Below are 27,659 nucleotides of genomic sequence, written 5' to 3'. Positions count from 1 at the left end.
GTGGTACGCCACGGCAGGTGTTGTGTTGTGATGACGCACCATCCTCTGTTTGCACAAAGAAAGACCTGTCCTTCAAGAAGCTGAGTATCCACCGAAAAACAAGGCCGCCTAGGCCGACATTGCCCAGAGCGTCTAGGATGGCTCGATGGGTTACGTTATCATAAGCGCCTTTAACATCCAGGAACATTGCCGCTGACAGCCTCCTTAGGCTTTTTTCGTGCTGAACAGACGTGACAAGGTCGATGACGTTGTCTATAGAAGAGCGTCCGCGTCGAAAGCCTGCCATAGCGTCAGGGTATACCCGTAGTGTTCTAGATACCACTCTAGCCGCGTCAGCACCATCCTCTCCATCACCTTTCCGAGACAACTGGCCAGAGCAATGGGACGATAAGACGCCACGTCTAGGGGTGATTTACCTGGTTTGAGCAGAGGCACAAGGCGGCTGGACTTCCATGCAGCAGGAACCAGTCCTTCACGCCATGAATTATTGTACACGCCTAGAAGAGCATGCCGGGCTGTTTGACCGAGGTGTCCGAGAGCTGCGTATGTCACCCCGTCAGGCCCAGGTGATGAGGAACGTCTGCACGCTGCCAACGCCGCCTGCAATTCCTCGATGGTAAACGGATTGTCCATACGTGAATCCCGCGAGATTGGAACATCACCGGGATCACGTGTAACGAACGATGGCGGCAGACCAGCAACCTTGACACAGAAGTCCTCCGCTACGTCGATCTCTCTGCGACCTTGGTAGAGAGCCAGGCATTTGAAGGGGTGGCGTTGTTGCGGTGACGTTCGAAGACCGCGCACCGTTCTCCAGATATGTGACAGGGGTTTATGCGGATCAAGGGAATCGCAGAAGGTTTTCCATCTGAGAGACTGCAGGGAGTTGATCCGACGCTGGATCTTCTTCTGTATTCGTCTCGCCTCCCTTAGGTCGTAGATGGACTTGGTGCGCCTGTACCTTCGTTCCGCGCGACGGCGGATTGCTCGAAGCCGCTCCAATTCTGCTTCGAAGTGAGAAAACATAGGAATAGGCCTAGAAGCTCTGGTGGCTTCTTGAGCAGCGGCGTTAATTAGCTTTTCGATGTTGCCAGGTAGACAGTCCTGAATCTCTTGGCAATTCTTCTCCATGAGCAGCGTGTATTGAGGCCAGTCAATGTGACGAAGAACTGTGGTCGACTGTGTCTTGCGTATGCCGTCAATTTTAACATATGTTGGGACGTGGTCACTACCATGCGTTTCGTTGTCCGTGAACCATTTCACACTGGCGCTGAGGCATCTTGAAACAAAAGTCAAGTCCAGGCAGCTGCTGTATGTCAATCCCCGCAGAAAAGTAGGACTGCCATCATTTAGGCAGCAGAGCTCATGGTCCGACGCGAAGGATAGTAGGCGTCTTCCTCGGCAATCCATCTTTAAGCTTCCCCATAGCGGATGATGCGCATTGAAGTCGCCGGTAATAATCCATGGTCCAGCTGTCGCTGTTAAAATTGCACTTAGTCTCGCGTTGTCAAATCGACTCGAAGGTGAAATGTAGGCACCTACGAGCGTGAGTGCGACGTTCTTGCATTTTATCGTCAAACATACGTACTGATTGTCGTCATCAGGTGCGACTGGGTGTGAAACATACGTCAAATCGCATCTGATATAAACGATGACTTTGCTGCGTTCGCTACAGGTAGCAGACATGAAAGCTTCATATCCTGATAGGCGGATGGCGTTGTCAATGTTTGGTTCACAAATGACGATTATTGGAAATTTGTACTTAAAGACAAACGGACGAAAGTCCGAGATGCGGGATTTAATGCCTCTGACATTCCATTGGAAGAGAGACGCTTCCTTGACCTCCTTAATGAACGAGTGTAGAGGAGCAGCCATGGTGCTTCTCAAGACCGGACAGTACTGGATTCAGGGCGTCCAGTATTTGAAGTGCGCCTCGAGCCGCCGGAGTGTGTATGGCGGTCAGTAGTGCTCGTAGCGTGTTCATAAGGGCCCTTATCATGGTGACAACTTGTTTGTCGTCGTCTAGGGTGCTACCTGAAGGTGAAGCATGATTCGGTGAGCGTGCTACATCCTGTCGCTCCGCTGGTGGATCTAGCCGTGGCAATGGCGGCCACTCCTCGCTTGAGGCAATGATATTGGAGCCTTTCTGCTGAGAAACCTCATTGCTGCTATTGCTAGTTGTATGCGGAAGTTTCTGGACTGTCAGTGGACGCGGTGCATCCTTAGCAATAGCAGTGGGTTTCCTAGATCTCCGGCGACGTGAACGTCGACGTCGCACCTTAGCGGCAGCCTCCCTGTGCGAGGAACCATCCCTGACCATTTGCCTCAAGACTTTCGCTTCATTTTTCACGTGTGGGCAATTCTTTGAAGTTGCATCGTGAGAGCCCTGACAATTGGCGCACTTTTGGTGTTCTGTACGACAGGCGTCGGAGCTGTGCGACCCAGAGCAACGTGAGCACACGGCAGCATTTGTGCAAACCGCACTAACGTGCCCTATCCTTTGACACTTCCTGCACTGAAGCGGCTTTGGCACAAAAGGTCGTACTATGTGTCTGAAGTGACCGACCTTGACGTGTGACGGTAGGCTGTCACCTTTAAAGGTTAACTTCACACACTGCGAGTTCCCCAGGCGACGGGCATGCATTATGGCAATTCCCTCTGTCGCCGGCTTGATGAGTATGTGCAGGTCAGCATCGCTTATCGAATTATCTACGTCATATACAACGCCGGCCGTAGAGTCGTGATCGTCTTGTTTATAGCAGCGTACGTTGATGCTATCCAGGACCTTAACATTGCTCAGAATGTCTAGCGCGCTGCGGTTTGCGACATCTATAGCAAGGATGTTCTTTCGGGCGTTGATCCTTACATCTTTGATCTGACCCGGAACAAGTGCCTCGAGCGACACAGATGTGGCCTGGCGGTTGATCCGGTTTAGATTGTCGCTAGCAGCCACAGGCACAAATAAAATTGTGAGGTCTGATGGCTTTCGCGTAGGGATCACAGTTGCCTTACTTGTGGACGGAGATGTCCTGACGAGCCGTCTCTTTGCTTTGTTCTTCACTACGGGCACGAAGTCACTATCATCCGAGGTTTCATCACTGGTTGCTGAGTAGATCACAGTGTCCTCGCTGTCGGTGTCACTCGGGTGACTAGACCGCTTTCTCGGAGCGGCCGCTGTTGACGTAGAAGGACCAGGGGCCCCTCCAGGTGACTCCACGTCCATCGCCGTAGTTAAGGGAGCGGCGTCTCCCACAAGGTAGCTTCAAATTCGCAGAGACAAAAAAGCAGCGTTCCACACAGTGGACACTTCGTCGTCGTCTCCTACGTAGACAAAAGGTCTTCAAAAGGTCGTATTTGTCACTACGGGAGATTTCAGAACATGATGTGCTTTGTTTTATTGCCTTCAATCGAGCATAAAAGCCGTCAAATATGCCGTCACATACAACGCGCATGGTACGAGCGCAAATTGTGTTCTAAGACGTCCATACCTACTAGCCTGTGTGGAAGCGCTTTCATGAGTGCGTTCGTATCAGTCAGCGCCAAGTGGCACGTACGACTGTCTTCATTAGCAGATTAGTTTTTACATGGTTTAACACGACATTGATTTTCGACATGCTCTTAGGGCCAGATGGAATCTCGTGGGCAGCGAAATGAGCCTTAATTTGCAAGAGTCTCATATCATAGTAGGGAGATCAAGTGGGGTTTAGCAATGATGTAGTGGATCATTAGTTTGCACTCATGGCCACCGCAAGTGGTTTCATTGGACGGCCTCTGCCTCTTTCATTACGGCCTCTGCCGACCAAAATATTCAGCGCTTGTTATTGAATTATCGTGTTGGCTTCCCAAATATTCTCGAGAATGGAAGAACACGGCACTTTCTGGTTTTCTAGCATTCGCAAAACCCGAATCTTGTTTCATGACAAGTAGCATGAGTAGCGGCGAGCAACCAATTTGGCGCCGCAAGCTCAAAGGAAGTTCTTCCGAACAAACGCCCTGCAGCAGGCGATGCAAACACAGTTCTAAGCCTACCACTCCCGCGCTCTAGACAAGTATTCTGGGGGTTTTGCTAGTAAACGCTTGAATCAACGACGACAATTCCATTGACAATTTTTACGTGCCCTTTACCCGCAGCACCCCGTAAATAGCGCACGTCCGCTGGTCCGGGTAGGTGTAACTTTCTTTCGGTCGATTCAATTCTTATCATCCACTGTTGACGGTCGGCGGATCCTGGCGATAACACGGGCGGAGCGTCGCTCGGATTAATGTCAAAATGCGAAACGGTAAAAAAAAGAAAGAAAGAAAAAAGAAAGAAATAGAACCGTTACATTATACCGGTCTAAGGGTCGTATTCTCTAACGATCAATTTCATTTTCCACATTTGTCGTCTGTCGTGCCGAGTGGCTGATGCCTGTGATAAGCGGCGGCATCCGAAGCAGTTACAGATTGAAAAAAAAAAAGAAAATGAAATAGACGATTGGAAAATACGTTCGCACAAGGCTGCCCGCGCCCAAATATGCCCAAATGCCGATTCTGTTTGCTGGAGTCGTCTAGTTGCCGTTTTGCTGCTTGGTGAGAATGACTTCAACCAAGATATTTATATTGGCGCTCGTATGCCATTTGTTGAATTCTTCGGTAAAAAAAAGGAGAGAAAAAGCGAGAGATGTGCGCCAAATTCCAATGTGCGCCTGAAACTGGTTGCTCTCTTTTGCTATTACGGGGCATGACGCACCTATGACGCTTCCTATGAACGCGTCAACGAGGCATCGTCATAGTATGTATACATTCCTCCTCCACTCGCCCGCAGTTATTGCTTCAAGTTCAGTTTCTTTCCTAGGCCGGTAAGGGAATGGAATTTGTTACCCGACTCTCTTGTAACCTCGATGTCCTTAACCACCTTTTTGGAAGGTGTTAAAAGCACAATTTTTTGTAATACTACGTAGTGAATCGCCCAATATATATGTCATACGTCTTTATCATTCTAAGACAAGCTTTGTAAGTCAAAGCTTGTAACACGGTCACATTCTATGTTTCTTTTTGTTATTTTTATTATCCACTCCTGCAATAGCCCTAAGAGGGCTGAGAATATAAATAAATGAATGAATGAATAAATGAATGCATGATTGAATGAATGACGCACTGACACGTGCATCACCACCATCATTATAATCGTCATCATCATTATAATCGTCGTCGTCGTTGTCGTCGTCGTCGCTATCACCACCATTAATCATGGGGTTTGGAGACATGTGAACAGAAACAAATAAAAAAAAAGGAAAGAGCTTAATCAGAACGCCTGTTTACTCGTAGGAAGAAAGGCACAAAATCAGAGCAGGAGAAAGTACGATGACAGGGATGAAGGAGGGAAGAAGTAAGAAAGAAGGAAAAGGACCAGGACCGAAGATTAGTGTTGCCCAGAAAAGCGTCTGTGTACGACTAGCTGTCATGGCAGAAACGTTCAAGTGATACCAACTTTTTTTTTTCACAATATTAATGCAGCTTCCCGTTTACTATTTCTCTTGAGCCTCCGCGAAAATTCAGCGTTCTCACTTTTTAATTGCGTCATGTCGGTATCTTTACTGTAAAGTTAGTGGAAGACCCCATGTCGACAACGACATGGGGTCCCTCCATGTCGTTGTCGCGGCGTACTCTGGCTGGATCAACTCTAGTGTGTACGCGTCTTTTCTACTAAGCAGCGACAACAATTATGACACCTTGTGGTGTCGCTAGTGTACTAGCTTCATTCTATCGTTCCACCTTCTGCATTTCGCGAGAGGTTCGATAACATGCGCGAAAACTGACGCGGGAAGCCGGTTGCTTCGCCCGGGTTTTCATTTTTGATTAGTTGCACTAACCGTCCGGCAGAACTAACTTTACCATTAGCCCAGAGGCACGGACAAACAAGCGCGCTTTCATTACGCAGCTATCTCGGCAGTCCGAACAGTGCGTCGCACCACTCGGAGTAGGTCGCCATGGTGGGAAACTACCGCCTTGTCATTTAAGCGCTCGTAAGGGGGCGGCGGTGTCGGCGGTGGCGTGGATAAACGAGCCTGTTGGCAAAGCGGAGAGCTCCACTGCTGCGTTCCTCGGCGGTGGCCCGAATGGAGTGAGGCAAATTAATGGTCTGGTCGGCGCGCGAGACGGCTCTTCTCGCTCCCTACCACCAGCGCCTCTGGCACGAGAACGGGCACCCGCCGACCGAGCTTTGGGAAAGAGCGCGGCGTGACGTGGTCTGCGCGCTCCCTCTTCCATCTGCAGATCCATCCGACGCTTGTTCTCACCCAGGGCCTTTTGTTTGCCCGCGTTGGACTATTCTTCACTGCCGTTGAGGATGAAGAGAGCCGGTGGAAAAGCAAACGTTGTAAGCGAGCGCATCACTAAATTTAAAAAAAAAGCACCAGTTGTTTGTCAAAACAACGCTTAAGGAAGAATCAATGCGCGGAAATGAAGGGAAAACACATAATACCCATGTGGGCGAAGTGTTGCTCAGACTGAAATTGCTGCCACAACGCGAAGGTCGAAGACAGAAGCGTCTGTACCTTCGTGCTACTCTCGGGTGGATGACAAAATTGCACTCACAAGAACAGTGTCTCAGATCACCGCGTGATCTCGCTAGAAGAGTAAGAGAGAGAAAAATAGAAATGTCTCGACACCGTAACATTACTTGACGATGTCAATTTGGTTATAAGGACAGTGCATACCGCGATCGGGGGGGAGGGGGGGGGGGGGGGAATCCGTATTATTTTGACCACCTGGGGTTGTTTAACGTGCACCCATTGCATGGCACACGGTCATTTTTCTTTTCGCCCTTATTGATATGCGGCCGCTGCAGCCGGAATTTGATCAAGCGATCTTAGCAGTGTAAAGCCAAAGACACTAAGCAACCACGGCGGGTAGACCGTATTCACGAACGCGTTTTCAACTCGACACCGCTTAGTTTAGAGCAGCGATAAAAAAAAAGAGAAAGAAAAAAGAAAGAAATTATGCAAAGCCATTGTACATTTATAAATCTATGCGAAGTGAAGCTTTTGTGAATGAATTAAATGCTATAAATTTGTTGATTTCATCTCTTCATGTTTGGCTCAAAGAAACCTGGAAAATGCTCCGCGCGCTTCTTGACCAACCCTATACGTGGTGTGCCATAGTCATGTAAGTCATCGTCATCATGAGCACCCAGTGATCGTCTCGAAGAGCTAGTTGGCGTTGGCACGAGATATAACTCCCGTTTCTTGGCCAATGCTCCGTTGTGCTTGTGTGCCATATGGAAATCAACATAATAGTCTACGCGCGGCAATCATCTCAAAGAGCTAATTGGCGTTGGCCCAATGAGAGTATGCGTGCGATTCTGCCTTAAGAGTTATGGCGTCGGGCTGCTCAGCATTTGCGGGGCCAAGGTTCGGTCACAGCGTAAGTATTGCTACTTTATTAAAGTATGAGCTATTCGGAGAGACAGCAGTGACACCCATCCAGCAACCACGGTCAGGAAACTGTGCGGGAGTACTCGTAAAGCAAATTTCACTGTAAACAGCAGCATTGGTGTTTACGATGCCAGAGAAGTCATTGGAATGCTTTGACAACCAGTGCTCCATCTTCGCTGCGGATGACTTCGTTGCGGAGACACGGCTGCGGATGTTTTTATCTTTCTATTCGCAAATGAGCTTTAATATCAGCGCCTCCTATAGATAGCTTTTGCGTGACGTCACGCACGCAGTTTTTGCCCACGATGACGTCAATGCACCGTATCAGCTCCCAGTACATTCTATGGCTTCTTGACTGTGACTGCTTTTCTCTAGATTATCACTGTTACCGAATTGTAACACGACGTAAGACGCGCCTGTTCTTTTATGGTGCTCTTACTTTTGCAGTTTACGCAGCTTCTCGAGAAGTTAGTACCTCACGATGGCGGCCACGATGACGTCAATGAAAACTATGTATAGAAATGCCTACGTGTTTCGAGCCGTGACGTCACGTGCGAAGACCGAGAGCTCATTTAACGCCATGCATCGACAGAGATATGATTACGGAGGCTTTCCTCGCGCGTCGTATTGCAATAGCAGGGCTTTCAGCCAACCCCCCCCCCCCCCCCCCCCCGGTGCCATGGCTCAAAGCATGCAGTCTGTTATGCGGTTATCTAGAAGGCGTTTCTCGAGTGGACTTTCCTCGTTGGTCCTATCGAGTGTACGACAGCTCCCATCGACTGAGCTATTCACCGCGTTTGTAGCGTTCTCCTTTGCACATGGCTGTGATGTCGAGTTGTTTGAGGAACACCCATTTTCTCAGGTCCTTTCGAATGGGCGCTAAAGACTTGTTTCTAAAAAGCGCGCCCAAGTTGCGCGGCGCGGAGAGTTGAACAGATGCGCTGAGGCCAAAGGCGAAACCTACGCATGACCGGGACTTCTGTAGTTCACAGACGATGCTTAGGTGCAGCGCCACCATATAGATATACAATGTCACATAAACAAGAGCATTGCACCTCCAACTCACCGGCCCCTTGTCGTTTTTTGCATTCCTTTACCCTCGGAGCCCCGCTTTAGTGCTTTACGCAACCCCAGTGATGTCCTACAGGCTTCGGACAAAATAATATAACCGTTTTAGTAACCGCCGTGGGCGCCCGAAGGCTATGGCTTTGCGTAGCTCAGCTCGAGGCCGTGGGTTCGATTCCGTGTATCACCTAAGTATCCGTTTTGCTGCATGCGCAATGTGAATAAAGTGCGCTCAAAATGTGCGGATGTACGCATGTACATACATCTGTGCTCATAAAAAGCGGGTCAGGCTATTATTTGCCGTATGCTCGTAGTGTTTCTGGCACACCTGTTCGAAAGCAGCTTCCTTTTTTAAGGTATTTTTGATTGGTGCTCATGTAGGCTGTCTAGGTTCCGTCAAACTGTCTAAGACATTTACCCCGAGTAGCCAAACAGCTTTAATTAAAAGATCGGAATTACTCTCTCGTTTCCTGTTTTATTCCGATTGCAATTATGCGTACTCTCCAGGCGCATTTCTGCTGTTGTCGTCGTCGTGACCTTCTGTATTGGGGGCGAAGAGTTAGGGAGCCGCCATCTGTCGGAAGCGCCTCCCTTGCGTAGTATGAAGGATCACGGGGCGTGCTGCTCATAGGTTTCGCTTCCGGCGCTCAATAAAAACACCACACGGCAGCCCTCGTAAACATTTACGTAGCTACTCTCGAAACGAGGGAAGTTTTTGACTGTCGATATGATAACCTTGGGCAAACTGAAAGCACAGGATCGTTTACAGACACTGTCTCTTTACCGAATACGTACAGTGAACGCCACTGCGCGCGGTCGCCGCGATGGAGTCTCCCGAACTGGCCTCTTGCGTGAAAGGTAGGCAAACGCAGAGAGTACACTATGTGAAATATGTTTTTATAGTGGGCTGTCTGTGTAACCAAATGGGGCATAACAGAATGAAGCCTCAATGCAGCGATCACACGGATTCGCAGCGACCGACTGCGCGTCTGCATGCATGTCCGCGCACAATGTTTTGCTTTCGCTGTGAACGCGTTTTCGCACCGTGCCGTGAGCTTTAGGCCGCAGCATATGAGAATTTGATAGTACACTAGCAACCATTGTTGAGCGGACGCTATCAGAACTTTTCAAAAATGATTTCGTTATAGACTTCGACGCCTACGGTGACTGTGATGTGCCGTCGCGACGATTCAATGTTTTTGTGTCTTTCAAATTCTTGGACATTTCAGTATTGTCTCTCAAGTTGTGTCGCACTGTATGATTATCGGTCTTCTCAGTGTGCGATTTCCGTCCGCTTCTTTTTCGTAATCCAGTGCATTAATTCATAACACAAACATGACCATATGCCATGCCTTTTTTTAATGTGCGTCTTACCGCTCCCTTTCCGTTCCAGTGAACTTGCCAGTATCTAGCACCAACAAGTTCATAGACCAAACCATGATGACATTAGCCGGACAACGGACGCAGGCGAGCGTCTGTCCCAGTGCGCGTTTTCTGCTACTCACCTAACATCGCGCAGTTTCGGCGCAGTAGCAGATATGTTCCTCGCGTCTGTGCGCGCGGCATACCCGAGTTGTAGCCGATGGCTGTCTGCCGGTTCTAAGTTTCGCCAGCCAAGCTTCACGCAACTCCTTGCCCTGCGGTTACGTGTGAATAAGGTCGACACCGGGCTCCGTTGCGTACGTCCGGCACTGCGGCACCGAGCAGTAGCCTACCATGCTGCACGCCTCCAAAGGCAGCCACTACCTATTACAGTACTTTCGAATGTTGTCAAGCTGACACCCAAGGCGGTAAAGCCTCACCACTTAATCAGAACCGCGGCGCAGGTGGGACCTTAAACTTTCGTTTTCAACTTGCTTCGGCTCTTCCGAAGCAGCCGACGCGGCCACTGTGTCCACGTGATGCCTCATGTCACGTCACGCCGACGGTGGCGCCAACTTTTCCAGTGGTGGAGCTCGCGCCCAATAAAGTCCAAGGGCGATAACATCGTCGCTGCGCGCCGTATTCTGTATATACGAATGAAAGCTTGCGAGGGTGACCCCGGTGAGCCGACGATAGCTGTTCAGTGCAACGTCTTCTAGCGTGCGCACGTTCATTTATGACGTCATTCTACTTGGACCGAAATTTCCATTGCCAAGCTCGGCGTGGCGAAAGCGATGACATCAAAAGCACCTCGGTCTTTTCGGGAGCATTGCGATTAGATGGAAGTCGGGCAAGGTAGCATAAGGTCATGGATCGAAGTGCACAGGCCTTGTGCTATCTAGGTGGCGTTGCGCAGTCTCGCGCGGGCAAGGGAGGAAAGCGGGGAGGAAGCGCGCCATCTTCCGTCGCGCGCAAGGCATCAGGGGGAGGGGCGGCATTCTGCTTCGCCGGCTACTGCGCATCGCATGGCCGCGCGGTCCCTATCTTGAAAGCGATCTGCGATAGGGACAGAGTTTGCCGATTGCTGATATCTTCGTGAGCGCTGTGTTTTCGCAGCTTAGTTCGCGTTGAAGTGGGAGGCAGCACGAAGGTCAATTCGCTTGCTGCTGCTGCCTCGCTTCCTCACTCCAGCGTTCTGACAGCGAGCTTCCGCGGTCATCGGGAGAGATGTGTTCATGCTTGCTTGTGCACGCGGGGCTTGTTAATTTAGTTATGAAATTAAGTAGTTACAAGTTTATACGTCCGATGAAACTGTATTGCTTGCTTCTTATGGCTGTCTACTAATTTGCTATCGCAATCGATGCTGCGCCTTTCGGTCCAAACTGCAATTTCGTTACGCCAAATATTGTCACGTTTGGAGATGAACGTGTCAGCTCATAATGGGCTGTTAGTGGATGCGTTATGCTGGAACAAACTCCAAATTTGGTAGCCACGCGCGTACGCCCTTAACAAAATCACTACTGGACAAGGATGCTGCATCCAAGGAGGGTATCTTTTAGGGGACAAGCAACACCATATCAACCCGTACGCCTATACGGCCATTTACGATAGCACCCATTCGCCATTTAAACTGCTTGAGGGACGAAGCGGGCTGGTAAAGAGAGGACGAAGACTAACTGCTCGGGAGGGTGGTCGGGTGCGCAGTACAGCGGGCCAAGAGAGCACGCCTGCTCGGCGGGCGCCCTTATAGAAACGCGAAGAGGAATGGCTCTGCAGGAGAGCTTTACGGCTCTCTTCGAAACGCCGCAGTCCCTCTTCCCCTCTGTTTCCGGGGCCTCTCTTTTCCTCCCTCGTTGTTTCACCATCATTCTTTCCGCGTGTTTGTGGTTGTTCCCACCATCCCCAGCTTTCCTTGGAAGAACCTAGCCTTATTCGTACCCTCATACACTCTTCCATTCCAGCTATTGCGCCTTCATTTTCGTAGGGTTTGTAAGTGTCCCTCACACCAATTCCTGGTTCAGTGCTCTCTCTTTCTCTCTCTTCGAGTGCCACATTTACTCGTACATTTGTTTTTCTTTCCTTCTTCCTCTCTTTTTTTTTCTCCTGCCTACCGCCGTTTATTCGCTTTCTGCGGGTTTGTTCGCGACCAGTTCTCCCATTTGGAGCGGCGCAGAGAAAACGGGTGCTCCTCGCGCCACTTCCTCCTTTCCCCTCATTGGGAAGCTGCGCGGAGCTCGCCGTTTCGAGTCTCGTCGTTTCGCGAGCGACCGAGGCGCTGGAACACGGCGCTCGTAAAGAGCCTTTCTATGGGCGCACCAGCGTCAAGTGTTATTGCTGGCGGTCCAGATTAGTTCCCCTCGCCAATCCCTTGTTTCTCCGTCTTCGTCGTCTGCTCTCTCTCTCTCGATCTCTCTCTCTCTCTCTAGTTTATTTCGTTCCTTCACTTTTTATGCTTATTATTCCGCGCCCGTTGCTTTTAGATTTAGGCGGGCTAGCTGTCGCGGCGCGGAGCGAACCGGGGAATAGTACACACGTGCGTACGGAGTCCCTCAGCTTCCAACACCAATGAAGAGGTTCGGTCGCCTTTGCCGCGCTCGCGTCTGCTGTGCTACGCGGCGGTTCCATTGCGGCGATGAAACGCCTCCCGCATTATCCTCCGCTGGCCCCCCTCGCTCACCTCTCCTTCATCTCCCCCCTCTCGTTGTTCTCTATATTTCTGACTTCCTTCTTTGCCCGGTGTTGTGCCATCCTTTGCTCACGACTTTCTCTCACTTCCCCCTTGGCCAGCGTCACATTCTTTCTCGCTACGGTGTTTGTTTTCGTGCCTGCTTGTTGCTCGTAGATGTGGGAATTTGGGTGCCCTTGAAATAGAGTTTTCGAGTGGTGAAGGAAAGAAAGAAAGAAAGAAAGAAAGAAAAGGAGAGGTGATACATCTATTTATGTGGATACCCATGAACTCAAATCTGCAACCGCATAAGGTACGCCTTGGGTCGAACCTCCCTACCTTCGAAGCTCATGGTCTTGATCCACGCAGCGAAATTTCTGTATGAGGCGATGCCGGTTCCAGCGAGGAGCAAACGAGAAATAGGGAAAATTCGGCTCCTCGGCATGTGTGACACGGCGCATGAAGAACACGGCAGTGTTATGTCACTCATGTTTCCCAGTCTGGCGCCAAATTGAAAAAAGAAAGAGAGTACCCTGAACATTGCGCGACAAACGTGGAATTGTTGCTCGGAAGATTGAAAGTCGATGAAGAATAGTTAGCAAAACTTCGCGGCGTGGACTGCGCGACAGCTGCTTATATATAGTCGGACATTCCCTCTATCTATTTGCACTTGGGCACGAGTAAGTCTAACATGTATGAACATGCCGGAAGCAGGAATGGCTTTAAAGGTGAGGTGAAGGGGGGGGGGGGGCGAGTGGCCGACACCCCAATATTTCCTTCGCCCCCTAAACCTCCACTCCTGAACATAGCCGCAAGGACTTGTCTGTAAGGTTTTAGCTTTTTAGCGCACTCTTATTCAGAGGAACGAGGCGGTGCTTGAACATACCATCCCTTAATTTTCTCTAAATTCAAGTAGAGCCGCTTGAGTTGTCGGAAGGGAAGAAAAAATGCATTTATATTTCGCAATAACTGCAATTTTCACTATCTGTTTATGGTTACCCTAAGCGCTTCTTAATTCATACGAAGAGTTAGATGCAGCCATAATAAATCAAAACGAGGGCACAGGGGCTCACAGCAAAAGTAAATGTGAGTTGTTTTCTCAAGTCTTTTCTTGTTAAACACCTAAATTCCCGGGTGATCAACAATTTTATATGTTCGCGCTGCATACTGCTCCGGAGCATTGCTCCAAGATAACATTTTTAACTACGCATAATACATTCTTGAACGTGCCCTTCTCAAAGCATCAAGAAGGAAATGCCGTCTTCCAACGTAGTGTAAGCGCAGGCCTAGCTGTACCGTTAAGAGCCTCTCCCCAGAGCTACGTCGGTCGGTAGACGAGAGTACCCTGTCACGCAGCGGCCCACAGGTACAAGGAGACGGAAATCAAAGGCGAGAGTCCGGCGCGGCCTGATTGTCCCCGTGCACGTCATCATTCTTCACACTGAGCATCACTCCCCGCCATCCGCGTGTTGTGTGTATGTGTGTCTTCGGCCACCCTCGGTCGCTAATTCCCAGCTACATGCGAGTCAGGGCAAGAAGCCCAAAGATTGGTACGAAGGAGGGAGGGGCGGACTGATGCGCTGGGCTCCTTGTTAGTCCGGATTAGCTCTCCAAGCCACTCGCAGAATAAACCATCCCCGCTGGGATCCCCCTCTCCGCAGGCTGCCAGCATGGGTCTAAACAAGCAGTAAGAAGTTAGAAAAAAGAAGGAGATAGGCTAGCGGGGGAAGGCGACTGTGTCGGACGGGACGGTCGGCAAAGACGCGGATGAGAGCCGACTTTCTTCCCCTCTGGAAACGAAGGGGAGGAGCGGCGGAGGGGTGCAACTCCCGCCGGCTAATTGGCGTCTCCCGCCGCGTTTGCCTGCGTGCGATACCTTGGGGGCGCGCTGAGGGCAAATGAGCCGGGGCCAGTCGAAGCCAAACCAAACATCCTGCTTGTTTGTCGGCTGGCCATGTGCCCGCTGCCAGGAACACGCGCCAGCGTGAGAGGGCGTCTGCCCGAGAACACATGGCATAGCCGACGCGCGCGCGAGTTGCGGTTTCGCTTTTGTTCACGCCACCCCACCTTCTGTACGTTCCCAGCACGTATGCCCTCTTTTGCTCGCATTGACACGTTCGAGCGGAGCTGGCCGGTTCTGTGACACGTTCTGCGCATGTGTCACCTTTTACATGTTGCCGCAGCTCCCGCTTCCTGCAGAAGTTGCGCTGTTATTACTGAAGTATGGTGATGGCACATTCGCGGAGTAGTGAGGTTGTCAAGCAGAAACAGATAAGTCGTCGCTGCCGTTAGGCAACCGCTGTACATCTACGGCGAGACTGGTGTGACGCTATGTTACGCGTACTTCCTCGCAGGCAGCCGTCACCGTAAAAGATCGAATAAAAAGGTCGCTCTTGACGCACTGTGCGACTCATGGAGGCAAGTCAAGGCGTGAGCGAGAAATAATATGTAGTGATTGCTCAGCTTGCGCTGACAATGAAAAGCAGATTGCAACGCTCTCATGTTGCACTTTTATTTAAGTTCAAGGAGCAAACAAATGAAAATGTTTGGTAATGAGAGCCTTTATTTATCACAAACGAGCGAACTCGAAGGCGTTCCGCGCGCGTTAGCATTGCATTCTCTGCGCTGCGCAAGCAAAGTGCGCGTATCACGTTCGAACCCTTGCATGCGCGTGCCTAGTTTTGTTTCTAGCCTACGAACCCAACTCCCATTTGCGTGCATTCGACATGCTTTTGCCACAGCCGTGAAAGTATTCTAATGTGGCCTGTGTATGCGTTAGCTTACTTTATACTTTAAACCTGAGATTGATATACATTTCAAGGGCACCTTTAACAAAGATCTGATAGGTTAGAAACCTATCAGTTTTGTAGGTAACGCATTAGAAATGTGTTACATCTACAAAGAAATTAAGAGGAGGTTTTGAAAGACTAATCTGCCAGCCCTGTTCAATTTAGCTTTTTTTTTTTTCAGCTTCTCTCAGTGCTACCACTGGCCGGTGAACTTGTGCGTAAGTTTTTTATGCGTTATCTTGTAGTATTGAACTTGTTAAACAATAATTACGAAATGATTTATTCACGGTAGATGAGCTACCTCGAGAAATTGTCTGCAATACAGGTGTATTCATAAACGTTATTATTCCTATAATTTCACTAGAAATAAATTACCAGCCTCAAGGGTGCTCTTCGCTTCTGCTCAAGTAACCACTTACGTGAAGAAAAGCGCGAATTTGGGTTAGTTGCAAAAAAAAGAAAGAAAGAATCGGTGCCACAATACCCCGAATGCATGCATCGTTTGCACATAAAGACCATCACTCGTATTGCTCTCTTTTTTTTTCACAAGTTCAGCAAAATAAAACAGCACGTTCAGTTATTCAATCAATCGGTCAGTCTATCAATCAATCAGTGAATCAACCAAATTAATATGTAGTGCAGTCGCACAGACTTGACATTGATTTTTGGTTTGTCTAGAACACAATGCAAGAAATAGATGTATGTTTCTCCTAGGAGTAATGTTAATGTTGTTTTCTTGTGAAGAATATAAGAATATAAAATTGACTACCAAACAGAAATAAAACAAATGTTAGCTGGAGTGAGAGGCACAGAGGAAAAGGACGTACAGAAAGACAGGGAGGTTAACTAAAGGTACTTTGGATTAGCTACCTTGCACGGAGGGAATGGGGCACGGGGATAAAAAAGGGGCAAGTAAGGGGCATAGATTGAGACGAGCGCAACAAAGTAAACCCGCGTGAACTATATTAACTGTGGTAGAAGGCTGCCTCCTTGAAGTCTATCGAGACTTTGCGCTACTCAAATTAGCTGGAGAGTCAAAAGACCACTTGGCTGTTTCTTTAAAGGATACTCCTCTGCACTAACTGAAAGAGTGCGGCAAAGCATAACCACAGCTCGCAGGAAAGCAGGCGTAGTTGTTGGGTGCCGATTTGCACGCGGAGTTTGCGACCAAGCAATAGCATTTTTCTTCACCTGCTTTTGGCTTTATATAATAAAATGGTTTCTCGTTGATTCCCACTTATTTGTATTTAGTGATGAAAAAGACTATGGTGCCTTCGAGACATACACTCGAATGTCTTGAGGCCAGCACTCTTATGGTTGGATCGCAGCAGCTGCCTTGTGTAGGCGCTGTGCTCGAAGCTAGTGGCCGAAAGTAAGAGTGGGCTTCATGCCTGCGGCTGCATCCTATCTTGAGGTATTCCCACGAGGATCCTTATACTATACAGCTGACGAGTGAAGAAGTTTGAGTTTGGCCTTGCTACTTCAGAGCTAAGCTTAATAATCGGTGAGCCTACTACAAGCACAACGCAAATCCCTTCGAAGTACTCCCCTTTGTCCCTTTATTACTTTGAAAGTTTGCTTTTCTTAAAAAGATAAAGAACATGGGTAATGAAGACAACTGGACAAGTTGGTTCATTTTCAAAGGCTAAGCCAAACTTTTAAGCCCGATAGAAGACGACGTTCGAGACTGACTAGCACTCAGCCCTGTGTGCCTTTCTCTTCGCGTCCGTTTGTATTTTATTACGCTTAAGGTTGTCTTGGCCTCCGATAAACAACACCTTCACTTTTCTGTTCCACTTATTTGAGACAGAGAGAGAAAGAGAGAGAGTACGTCACCAAACTTTAGAGGCATGCCGAGCATATGCACGAAAACGCTGCGGTATAATGTCACTGGCGATAAGAAGGAGGGAAAAAAAAGATCATGAAAGTATACTGAGAGACGTCAGACACTGTAAAAAAACGATAGAAAAAGGGCGGAAATAATATGCATGTACGCAGCGCTCCTGCATTAACCATGCGTGCAGGCGTCGGGCGGTCGGTTTTATGATAACGTTCATATGATATGCACGTATCTGACTTCTTTCGTGTTTCTGACAGAATATGCTTTTCCAAACATTATACTAACAATAAAAAGAAAAGCAAAGCGTAAGTTTCTGCGCTTCCTTTCTTTATGCGTTTATCTGGGATACATTTATTGCACTGTAGCCCTTGCGACACAGACACCGACACTTTAGAGGACTTTCGCTTCTGGTGCGCCGAGAGAAGCACCCTACCGAAAGCGTAGACCTCCTCTTCCTGCACCCGCTCAGCACGTACAAAGCTTCGCCGAAAGAAACGCCGACGTACTCACTTTGCATGCGCTTGTGCGTGCGTGCACGTTCTTCTCGTTCTTCAACAAACGAGGGTGCGCATTTATTGCTGCGGCTCTCTCTCTCTCTCTTCCTACATCGCCCGTTCCTTACTCTGATCCAACTCTCGCTTTCATACTCCGCGGGCGATTTTCGGCGTTGTTTTTCCCTCATTTCTAGTCGCGCTTCTCACAGCCATATCCCCCGCTCCTGTTCATTCTTTTTTCTCCCTCGCTTTTGTTTCGCCATCATCGTGGCAGCGCGGCGCTCGTCCTCCTCTATCATGAATTGGCCCGTGCGGGCTCTATCACGCGACTGGCAGAGGAGAAGCCTCCTGTGAACGAAAAGAATTCGTGCTACGCACGCGAGGCGCATGCGCAGTCGTGTCTTGCTCCCCTTTCGAGGTTTTCTTCTTCTCCTTTGGCGCTGTTCATTGCTTCAGAGGCGATAGGACTGAAGCAGGCAGAAAGGGGAGAGGACGGGAACATGAGGGAGAGAAAGGGAGCCACGAGGAATTGAATCGCTCGTTGTGCTACGACAGGCGCAGGCCGATGAGGAGGGGAACGAGGACGTGGGAATCCCGACACCTGCTCCCGCAGAAGGTCTGTGTTTTCTGTTTCTCTCCTCTTCCCTCCCATAGGAACCCCCCTCCCACCCGCGCCGTCTCACCGGCGCGCGGTTGTCTCTCCACGCATTATTCGTGCAACGTTACTCTCCGAAATCCGTTTCACCTCCAGTTTATTTCTGTCTTTAAAAGCATCGTTCCTCTCTTTCCACGTCATCATGAGAAGACCGTTTTTTCCACTGTCCTTAATGTCCGATTTTCTCCCATCGTCCGCGTGGCCGTGTCGGCCACCTGCTCCGTTGTCCTCGCCTTCTTAGCGAACATTTTCAAACACTTTCTCCCTCTCTGCTCTGCATCTTAACTTTCTTATTCATTTGACTCATCTTTTTACCTCACCCTGTTTTCCTTCGCTCGTCGTTCACTGCTCGCTCAAATCCACGCCTAAAGGAAGCCTATTTTGATCGCACGTTCATTTTGTTCCTGCTTGGAGAATTTAAACAAAACTTGCGTAGTTCTCTGCGCGACTTCTTGTAAACTCTTCAGTGGCGTGGATAAGGGCTCAGATTTTTTCGCAACCTTCATGTGAAAGGTCATCGTCGTAGTCTCACGGTCACAGCGTAGACGAGGTAAGCCGTGTCTCCGTTTTTATCGAGCCCCCTTTCTTAGTATTTTCTGTCATTTTGCCCAAGGCCCTGTTAGAGCTATAACTACGCTCTCTTCTGTCCTTCTGAATGAGACTAAAGCATGTAGTTAGGACAGCGTCTGAAAGTCATCTCCAAAGAGCCAGAACACTGCCATAAAAAAATGTTATTCCGTTTATATTACAAACGCTATTTCAGCGATTGTCGCAGCTTTTTATTTTCTTTTTTTTTCTTTTTTTTTCGAACACGCAGTTGGATGTGACGCAAACTAGTGGACTAATAAAGAACTACATTTAAAGCACAATGCAGCGCTGTCGTGCATCAGAGCATGTGCACTAAAGTAGGTGCATACTCTGAGCTTTTTCTTAGGTTTCTACAACTTCTCGTAGGAAAATTATAACGCGCGACATGCCGAAATATAAGAAACTGCATCACATTTTATATGATAAGTCTCGAGCAAGTCACATGGGTAGATTTAAGTTGCTCATTGGCTGCTCTAACCCTCTGTTAAAAGGCACTATAGCTTTATAATGGAGTTAACTGGCGGCTTCCCCCGTATTCAGCGTGGAATGGTGGATCGCTTTCCGTTAAGTGCACCTTGTCGTTCTTCGTGTCTTTAATATGATCTTGCGTTTATCCAAGTCTGGAATGAACGTCTCTCTTTTCGAAATAAACAAGCCGGCCTATTGCCACTGTATGGTTGCATTGCTTGTCGCTATGTCATACTCCATTTGGCGCACCTAGGGCACTCGTTAACCTTCTCACAGCCCGAGCGCGATGTGCGCTCAGAGGCGTTGTGCGGGAGCCGTCGCCGATGCGCCACACGCGCTCCTGGCTCTCGTCCGCCGTGCACGCAAAGCCTCTTCATCAGAAGGGTCGCTCAGAATTTCCACTTCACAACCGTCGAGCGATTCTTATTTCTTTTTTCTTTAACTTTCACATTTCGTTGCCAGCGTTGCAAAGTATCGACAAAGGGAAGAGGGGCGGAAGCCGGGAAATAGACGGCGGTCGCTTCTGGGTTTTCCAAAAGCCTGGCGCCAACTCGGAGGTGGCGGCTTGGGCCGCCGCGAGAGCAAAACAGAAGGGAAGAACAGGGGTCTGGAAAGGGGACGCAGAGGGAACGGGGGAAACCCTGTGTGGAAGCTCATTGCCAATTCATGAGCCAATTTGTAGATCGATGAGGAGAACACTGCTCACCGGCCCGAACCCACGCGCCTTTCCGTGCTTTTCTATCTGATTCAATCGCGGCGTTTTCCTGGCTTTCATTCCCTCTCTCTCTCCCCTCTCTCTCCCGCTCTCTCTTTATGTTTTTAATTTGGCGGGCAGAAATGTTTCGAAACACTAGCCTCCTCCCAGAGAAGCGCGAGGTTCGTGCTGCACAGCAGTCAGAAATGTCAGTGAACCGACGCGCTTCGTGCGTCCCGCATACGCGATCTCGTAGAGTTGCGTGAGCTCGGATATCTGCGTTAGCGCAGACGCCTCACCCCTCCCCCTTACCCCTCCTCTCCTTCCCATAACATGGCGTTCGTCGGGAACCTCCCTTATTTTTGTTCATTTGAGCGCTACTGATGAGTGGTCGTCAGGCGCTTACGTACACCAAGAGTAAAGACCTGCCCTTCTACCCAGCGCTCTCTGCCCCCCCCCCCATATTGTCTTCGCCACGTCAGACTACAGAGTCCACCACCTTTTCCACCTACTCACCGATATCACCCACCCAAATGTCTTTTGCGCTAGTACCTGCTTGCGTGAGGAAATCCGGGGCACCAACCATCGACTATGACCCCAGTTTTCCTCTATATTCATTTATTTTCAGCTAATCATCGGGGAAGTTCTTGCTGGTTATTTACTTTCTTGTTCTGGATGGCAGCTGCTACTGGGCAATAAATAAAAGACAGGGAATGAACGATGATTGAAGGGGCAGATGTAAAAAGGGCGTGTTAAGTGTAGGGCCCCTCTGAGACTAGCAGCTGTTAAGGAACATGAAAAAAGCGTGCTAGGCGTTGTTGCAAAAGAAATATAAAAGAAATTAAGGGCCAAACGTAGACTCTGTGATCAGTAGTGTCCCGACAGACTATACAAACTTGTTTCAAATTGTACAAGGAGGTTTCGGTAATTGAACTTTGTGCACTTCCCTCGTGCTCTCCTTGTTCCCTCATCCGTCCCTTCTTAAGAAACAGTTAAGAGCGTATTTCATCTTTGCCAATCTCTCCGTAGGTTTCTTGCCATCAAGAAAACTATGCACCCCTTCGTTTTTTATACGCATTAGACCTTGTTGACAGCCACGTGGCATGACCGGAAAGCGATATTGCCACCGATACTTGATTTCTCAGTCTTTTCTTCCTTTTCATTTTGCGTCATCGTCGACTTCTTCCTTTCATACCCCCACATTTCTGGAGCCTTGTCTCGATTTCGGGTATCTTCTCGTCTACTTTCACCTTTCATGTTTCTAGAAACTTTATTTTACCTCATGCAGCGCTTACAAAGTTTGCTGCGCAACTCAGGGAAGGACCAGTCAGCGCGAATTTCGCAAAGAAAACGTGCTTTACTAAATATTTTGTGGACTTGCTTCTACGAAGCGCTCTGTGCGAGCTGCCCTTGCTCAACGTAGCGTAGGGGCTCAAGGCTAGGCCACTGATGTCGCAATCACCTCCATTTCCACTGAGCGCGCGTCTGAGACGCGTGCGTTTGCAAGACCTTCAGGAGAGGCGAGGGCTTAGTGAAAGTGGTGAGCAGAAGAAACGCTCCAAAACAGACCGTTCTGCTCCGCTTGAATGAAGTAAGGAAAAGTCGTGGCAAACCCACCCCGCGATAATTGTCTAAGTTAATGCGAGAGAATCGGCACACACGCATATGTGTTCAACTTCCATTCTATAGTTTGTCGTGCCCATGACGCCAATCAGGGGAAGGGGAATGCTCAAGTATGATACATACTTCAACGCGTTCAATTGTTGTGTATATCTAGTGAAGATAAAATTTATGAGTGGCTATGGTGTTGGGCTGCTGAGCACGAGGTCGCGGGATCGAATCCCGGCCACGGCGGCCGCATTTCGATGGGGGCGAAATGCGAAAACACCCGTGTGCTTAGATTTAGGTGCACGTTAAAGAACCCCAGGTGGTCAAAATTTCCGGAGTTCTCCACTACGGCGTGCCTCATAATCAGAAAGTGGTTTTGGCACGTAAAACCCCAAATATTATTATTAAAATTTATGAGACGTCCCATCCTTGCTGTAAGTATGGAGTCCATGACGGAGTGTTCTAACCCTAGTACCTCCTTCGTGAATCCTCGTATGGACGTTCCTTTCTCCATCGAAGAACTGGAGGCCGCACTCGCTGGGTGCAGGCTACCTTCGTCACAAGGACCCGATGGCATCACATACTCTGCGCTTGCAAACCTTGGTCGAGAGGCCAGACATGCATTTCTTCGCCTATACAGTACATCATGGCGTGACGGCTTGGTCTATACGACGTGGAAATCCAGTCTCCTTGTCCCGCTCCTTAAGCCTGTCAAATCTCCATTGGAATGGTCATCTTACCTTCCAGTAGCGCTGGCCGGCTGCGTACGCAAAGTAATAGAGAGTATGATCCTCACACGGCTAGAATGGTACTGGCAATTTTATAACGTCTCTCCAGAGGTAATGACTGGCTTTCGACGCGGACGCTCGTCAATAGATAGCGTTATTGATCTTGTAACGTATGTACAGCACCAGAAACACCTGAAACGAATTTAGGCGGCCTTATTCCTTGATGTTAAAGGTGCCTACGACAATGTAGATCATCATGCAATTCTGGACGCCTTAGAAGCTGTAGGGATTGGTGGACACGCCTTTCGCTGGATACGCAACTATTTGAATGGAAATCTTTCTTTATTTTGACTGAAAACGGACCAACGCCGTCTAGCTATACCAGTCGTGGCTTATCGCAAGGCGGAGTACTCAGCCTTACCCTTTTCACCCTGGGGCTCGTTGGTCTCTCCAATTCGTTACCGTAAACCGTTCAGCTCTCCGTATATGCAGACGGCATTTGCATATGGACTTCAGCAGTGACAAGTGTACAAGTCCGCGCACGACTTCAGAAGGCTTCAACGGCCGTATCAACATACCTAAGAAGGCAAGGCCTTGAGGTTTCACCGGAGAATTGTGCACTCGTTGCTTTTACTCGCAAAGCGATGGCCCCGTACGCTTTGCGGATGAATGACCAAAATGTACCATACAGATGAACGCATCAATTTCTTGGTGTAATATTTGATAGAGACTTGTCTTGGAGCCCTCATGTCTCGTACATGACAAAGCGTTTGGCCGCCATTGTGGACCTTCTGGCGTTTTTCGGCGGGAATTCCTATGGCGCAACTGTACTATCATTATTGCAACTATATAAAGCACAATTTTCGGGCTTCCTGCAGTACAGCTTACCTGTACTAGGAAATACTTGCGCTACAAATATCCGCAGGCTCCAGACTGTGCAAGCCCAAGCACTCAGAACTTGTCTTGGTCTCCCAGAAACTACTTCATCGATTGCGACAGTGGCCATCACCAGAGACGCTCTTTTGACAGTCTACATTGCTACAGATGTCCTGAGAGCACACATCCGACACCTTACGCCAATTATCTCACACCATCTTGCTTGCTTGCCAGCAAAGAGACCACATTGTACTTTTGCCAAAAGTATTGTAAGACATCAGTCCTACTTGCCCTCACAATTCACGCCTGCTACACGATTATCAGACCCATTGTGGTGTCTGCACCAGCCGCAAATGCAATTGATAATTCCGCGCATTAGAAATAAAGCTAGAGCGCCGTTGCAAGCTTTTATGCAAGCAACTTTGGAACACATTTACAACGTGCACAGATTCCGGCACCATGTCTACATAGATGGGTCGGTAAAGCTTTTCAGCTATGCTGCTGCAGTCATCATATTAGGAAATCTACAGAAATCAGATTGAAGATTTCATGTGTTACCACCTCGACGGGTGCAGAACTTGCGGCACCTGGTGATGGAACGAAATGTGTGGCGCGATCACGATATGTGAGGGAGCGTGATAGTTTCTGCTTCGTACTTCCGACTCACGCTTGTTCATTCTTGCACTGTTAAAACTCAGTGTAACACAATCATGAACGTGCACAAACTAGCCACGTTTATATCTTTACGAAATGAAGACAAGCTTGATGAGTTTCTCAGAAGACTCATATACGATATCAGTACGCCTTTGAGAGTTACAGGAAACAGCTCCTGGTGTGATTTTTCTAGCTCTGCAGGCCCACTGATGTAGTGCAGCAAGAAAAGTTGAAATACTGAACTGCATATTGACGCCCTTCCTCGCGCGGACGCCAAAAGAGCGGAGAGCGCAGCTGTTGACGAGCGTTGCACAGCTTTAGTAGTCTTAACGTTTCATATAAACCAAGGGCTAATTATGCTCTCTGTCTGTGCAAGTGTCCCTGAAGGCATAAGAAAATGCGTCCGACTCTTATTTTGAAACATGTTTTTATCAAATATCCCTAAACGAGGACTATATCACGACATTTGTTGCTGCCGCTTTTCGTCCATAAACGTCGAACCCTATTTATTTATTTATTTATTTATTTATTTATTTATTTATTTATTTACAGACCCAGTGGGCATTATAGTAAGGGGGGAGGTCAAAACATTGCAAGGTACAGTGGTTCTGCACACCTGCACACGAGCAGAAGAGAGAGAGAGACTAACCTACAAAATATAACTATAGCGCAACTAGGGTCAGATCACGTGACATATCCCGTTGCAAGGGATCTATGTCGAGCTTGCAGATAAGAGGCGCGAACATTGTAGATATTGCAAACCCTTGACTTTAAAAAATATTATAGAAGCCATGAGACATGATGTGTGGACGTCAATATTTATACTACCAAAGTGAAGCCGATGTCAGTTTCACATGGCTAGTCCTAATGTGCCTCGCTATATGAATAAATTATGAGGGTTTCGTCCCCTGCGTTCTGTGCTACGGGAAAAACGAGAAAAGCATTTTTATTAGTGCAAGTTCCTATTTATTTTTTCATTCCCGCCCATTTCTAGCGACAATGCACTCGGTGGACAAGCAGTGGATGGCATATCAAATCCTGGGTTAGAGCGATTTCATTTCCATTTTCATTTCTTTACTGTCTACGGTTGCTACCAGTTACATTGAACGCCAAGCGCGAATTTGAGCCAAGAAAGAACTCATAACATATGTTAATATAAAAGTGAGGAGTGTAGCGAGACAAGCTTTATGACTCCAAGAAAGTGCCGAGGAAGGTGCTGGGGGTTGGAAACAGATTTCCATTGAAAGTACCACGCGTGCGGTATGATGTGACAGTAATCTAAATTGAACCGACAACGATGGCACGATCAATTCTGTCACTGTAATTGAAGAAAGCACAGCTATTCGCATAGTACCATAAACAAGGCATTGGCTACTTCTTTATTCGCTTTTAACAGCGATGAAGAAGATACCTTGCAGGCTCGCTGCAATGGTTTCTCTTTTCTCTGCGTTGAAGGTTACTACAGTATCAGACGCCTAGACTGTTGGCTTTTCCTGATGCTGTCGGTGTAGAGTTTTTGGCGCAGTTGCGCAATTGATTTCTACTGTATTTAGCCGACCTGCTAGGTGTCCTAACCAAATTGAGCACCGCCACATTTCTGAAGAAGCAGTCCTTCTATTTTGCTAACATGAGAGGTACAGTTAATAGATACTTTTTCGTGTCAGTCGCATTCGAAAAGGGTGGCAATGTGACCTTACCAGTGCCCGAAGCCACACTATACTCTATTGAACCGTCCTTTATTTAAAGGCATCTGCTTGGACCTTTTGGTATGAGGTAATTCACTGCATACTGCGCAGTTAGTACAGGACGAAGGCAGAGGGGCGACACGTAGCACTGTGTGCCATCGCTTGTGTGTCGTCACCTCTGCCCTGCCTTTTCCATTCCGTACACTCAACAATGCTTTCCTCGCTAGTGCATTGGTAGCGTCTCTCCTCATAGATGCTATGTGATTCTCTTTCTGGACTGCGTTCAAGATTAGCTCAGGGCTGACCACGTGCGCCCCCCTTCTGTGACCCCGGTGATCCTTTTCCGTCTGGTTCTTTCATCAATTTTATTCCCGCCCCTGGTGCTCGGTCCCGCTCGTGCATTCAATGTATACCTCGAGCCGTATTTCTTTGATCCGCGACTTCACAGCGGTTCGTTCGACTCGAGCTTGCGCGAGTCCTAGCTTTCTGTATAAAAGCTGCGCTGGCATTCTGTATAGTAGCTGTCCAGCTACCCGGCGAGGCGGGCTGCGCTCCCACCTCGGCTCCCGCGGCGACCCCATATAGCTGCGCGAGGGAACGGGATGGAGGGGGGGGGGGTAGCAGCGAGGTTTTTCCCAAGTCCGATCACGTCTCGAGACAGAAGGCGACCGACACTGGATTGAGACCTCGGTCGTCGTACGAAGAGCGGGGAGCGGTAGGTGGGGCTCGCCTAACGTATATCTGTGTTTACAGAGCGCTAAGCCGCTTTTATGTTTGAGACATTTTTAATTTTGTTTTGTTTTTTTCCTACTGTTCGCGTCGCGTATAGCATTTCGCGCTGTCGGGACGAAATTGGAGCGCTGGGTGGCTAACGCGTGTGCCGCCCTCCGCAGTTCTACTGTGTGTCCAATTTAGGCGCTCCCCAAGCTCACGCCGGTGACTTCTGTTTATCTGCCGCTATATAGAGCTTTTGCGTATTTCATGCAGCACTTCATGCCAGTGTTTGTGCACGCGTGTGTGCGTACGTTTTGTGTGTTTAAAAGTGTTACTCAACGAAAGTGAAACAACATTGGAAAAAATGGCGCCATCAGATGTAAATAATGGATGTCTGCCCACATGTTCTACACTTGGCGTCAGCCAGGCAATATCATAAAATAACATAGCACAGTATATCACGTGTGCAGTTCGTAAGCTTCTAAGGGGCTGAGAAACTTCTTTTTCTCGCACGTCTCTCCACGATTTCAGGCGCAAAACGCGCACGCTACATAGATGCCACATTCAATTTACTGCTTATCGCACAGTTTTGGCGAGAAAACAATGTATTTGGATACAACAGAGGTTACCGATAGCGTGGACCATGCGATGTGCGCCTGTGCGGTTTGAATGCGTTCGACCTCTGCTCAAACGTGCGCGCGTGTAATGCACCTGCACTTTTTCGTTTTATTCGCGTTTGTAAGGAGATGTTGGTGCACAGATATGGCGCTGGCTAATCATTGTTTTATGAACAGATGGTATAGTCAGACAATGTTTTTGAACTGATGTAGTTTATTCTGTAGAACAAGCGGCAAAATAACGCTTATTGCAAACACAACTAATTTACAACATGAAAGCCAAACAACACAGCGGCATTACGAAGAAACTCTCAATGTAATAATGCGAACAAAAGCGATATTGTATCACTTTCAAGGGAGCAGACAAAGAACACTGCTATGAACAAAGCGTGTCTCACATCCGCCAATAGTGCCCCACAACGCCGCTGTCCTCGAGATCTTTTTTTTTTTTTTGCGATAGTATCGAATGGCCCATTCAGAGAAAAGCCGGTGTCTGTAACAGCGAAACGGCACCTAAATTCTCATTGGCCGTGATGCCACGTCACGAGCGCGCCTCGACGGAGCAGATACGGCGATGCGACGCCGCGGGGCGAGACGGATTGTCGTCTGCAAGGCAGTCGTGACGCGCGCGTACGGGTGCCGCTATCTCGCTCTCGGAAGCCGGCGCACAGGGTCCGTATCCCTCTGTCTTTCTCGCCTCCACTGGGCTTAGCGACTGCGCGCGCCTGCCGGCCTTGGTGGC

General features: G+C 48.7%; 1 protein-coding gene across 3 annotated transcripts in view; it reads right to left on the bottom strand.

The window, feature by feature from the left end:
• LOC135906732 (choline O-acetyltransferase-like) overlaps positions 1-3,308 on the bottom strand; it is a 134,099-nt gene extending 130,791 nt beyond the window's left edge. The window contains exon 1 of one of the 3 annotated variants that reach the window (XM_070522016.1): positions 3,013-3,308. In XM_070522016.1, coding sequence (XP_070378117.1) covers positions 3,013-3,223 — 211 coding nt within the window. In that variant the 5' untranslated portion in view covers positions 3,224-3,308. Of the gene's footprint in view, positions 1-416; positions 1,942-3,012 lie in introns of those variants that run through there. The other 2 variants (XM_065438317.2, XM_070522012.1) reach the window with 2 other exon arrangements.
• Between the last annotated feature and the right edge of the window lie 24,351 nt (positions 3,309-27,659).

The sequence above is a fragment of the Dermacentor albipictus genome, chromosome 1 (assembly GCF_038994185.2).
Source record: "Dermacentor albipictus isolate Rhodes 1998 colony chromosome 1, USDA_Dalb.pri_finalv2, whole genome shotgun sequence".
NCBI classification, from domain to species: Eukaryota; Metazoa; Arthropoda; class Arachnida; order Ixodida; family Ixodidae; genus Dermacentor; species Dermacentor albipictus.
This window is presented reverse-complemented; position numbering and strand designations above follow the sequence as displayed.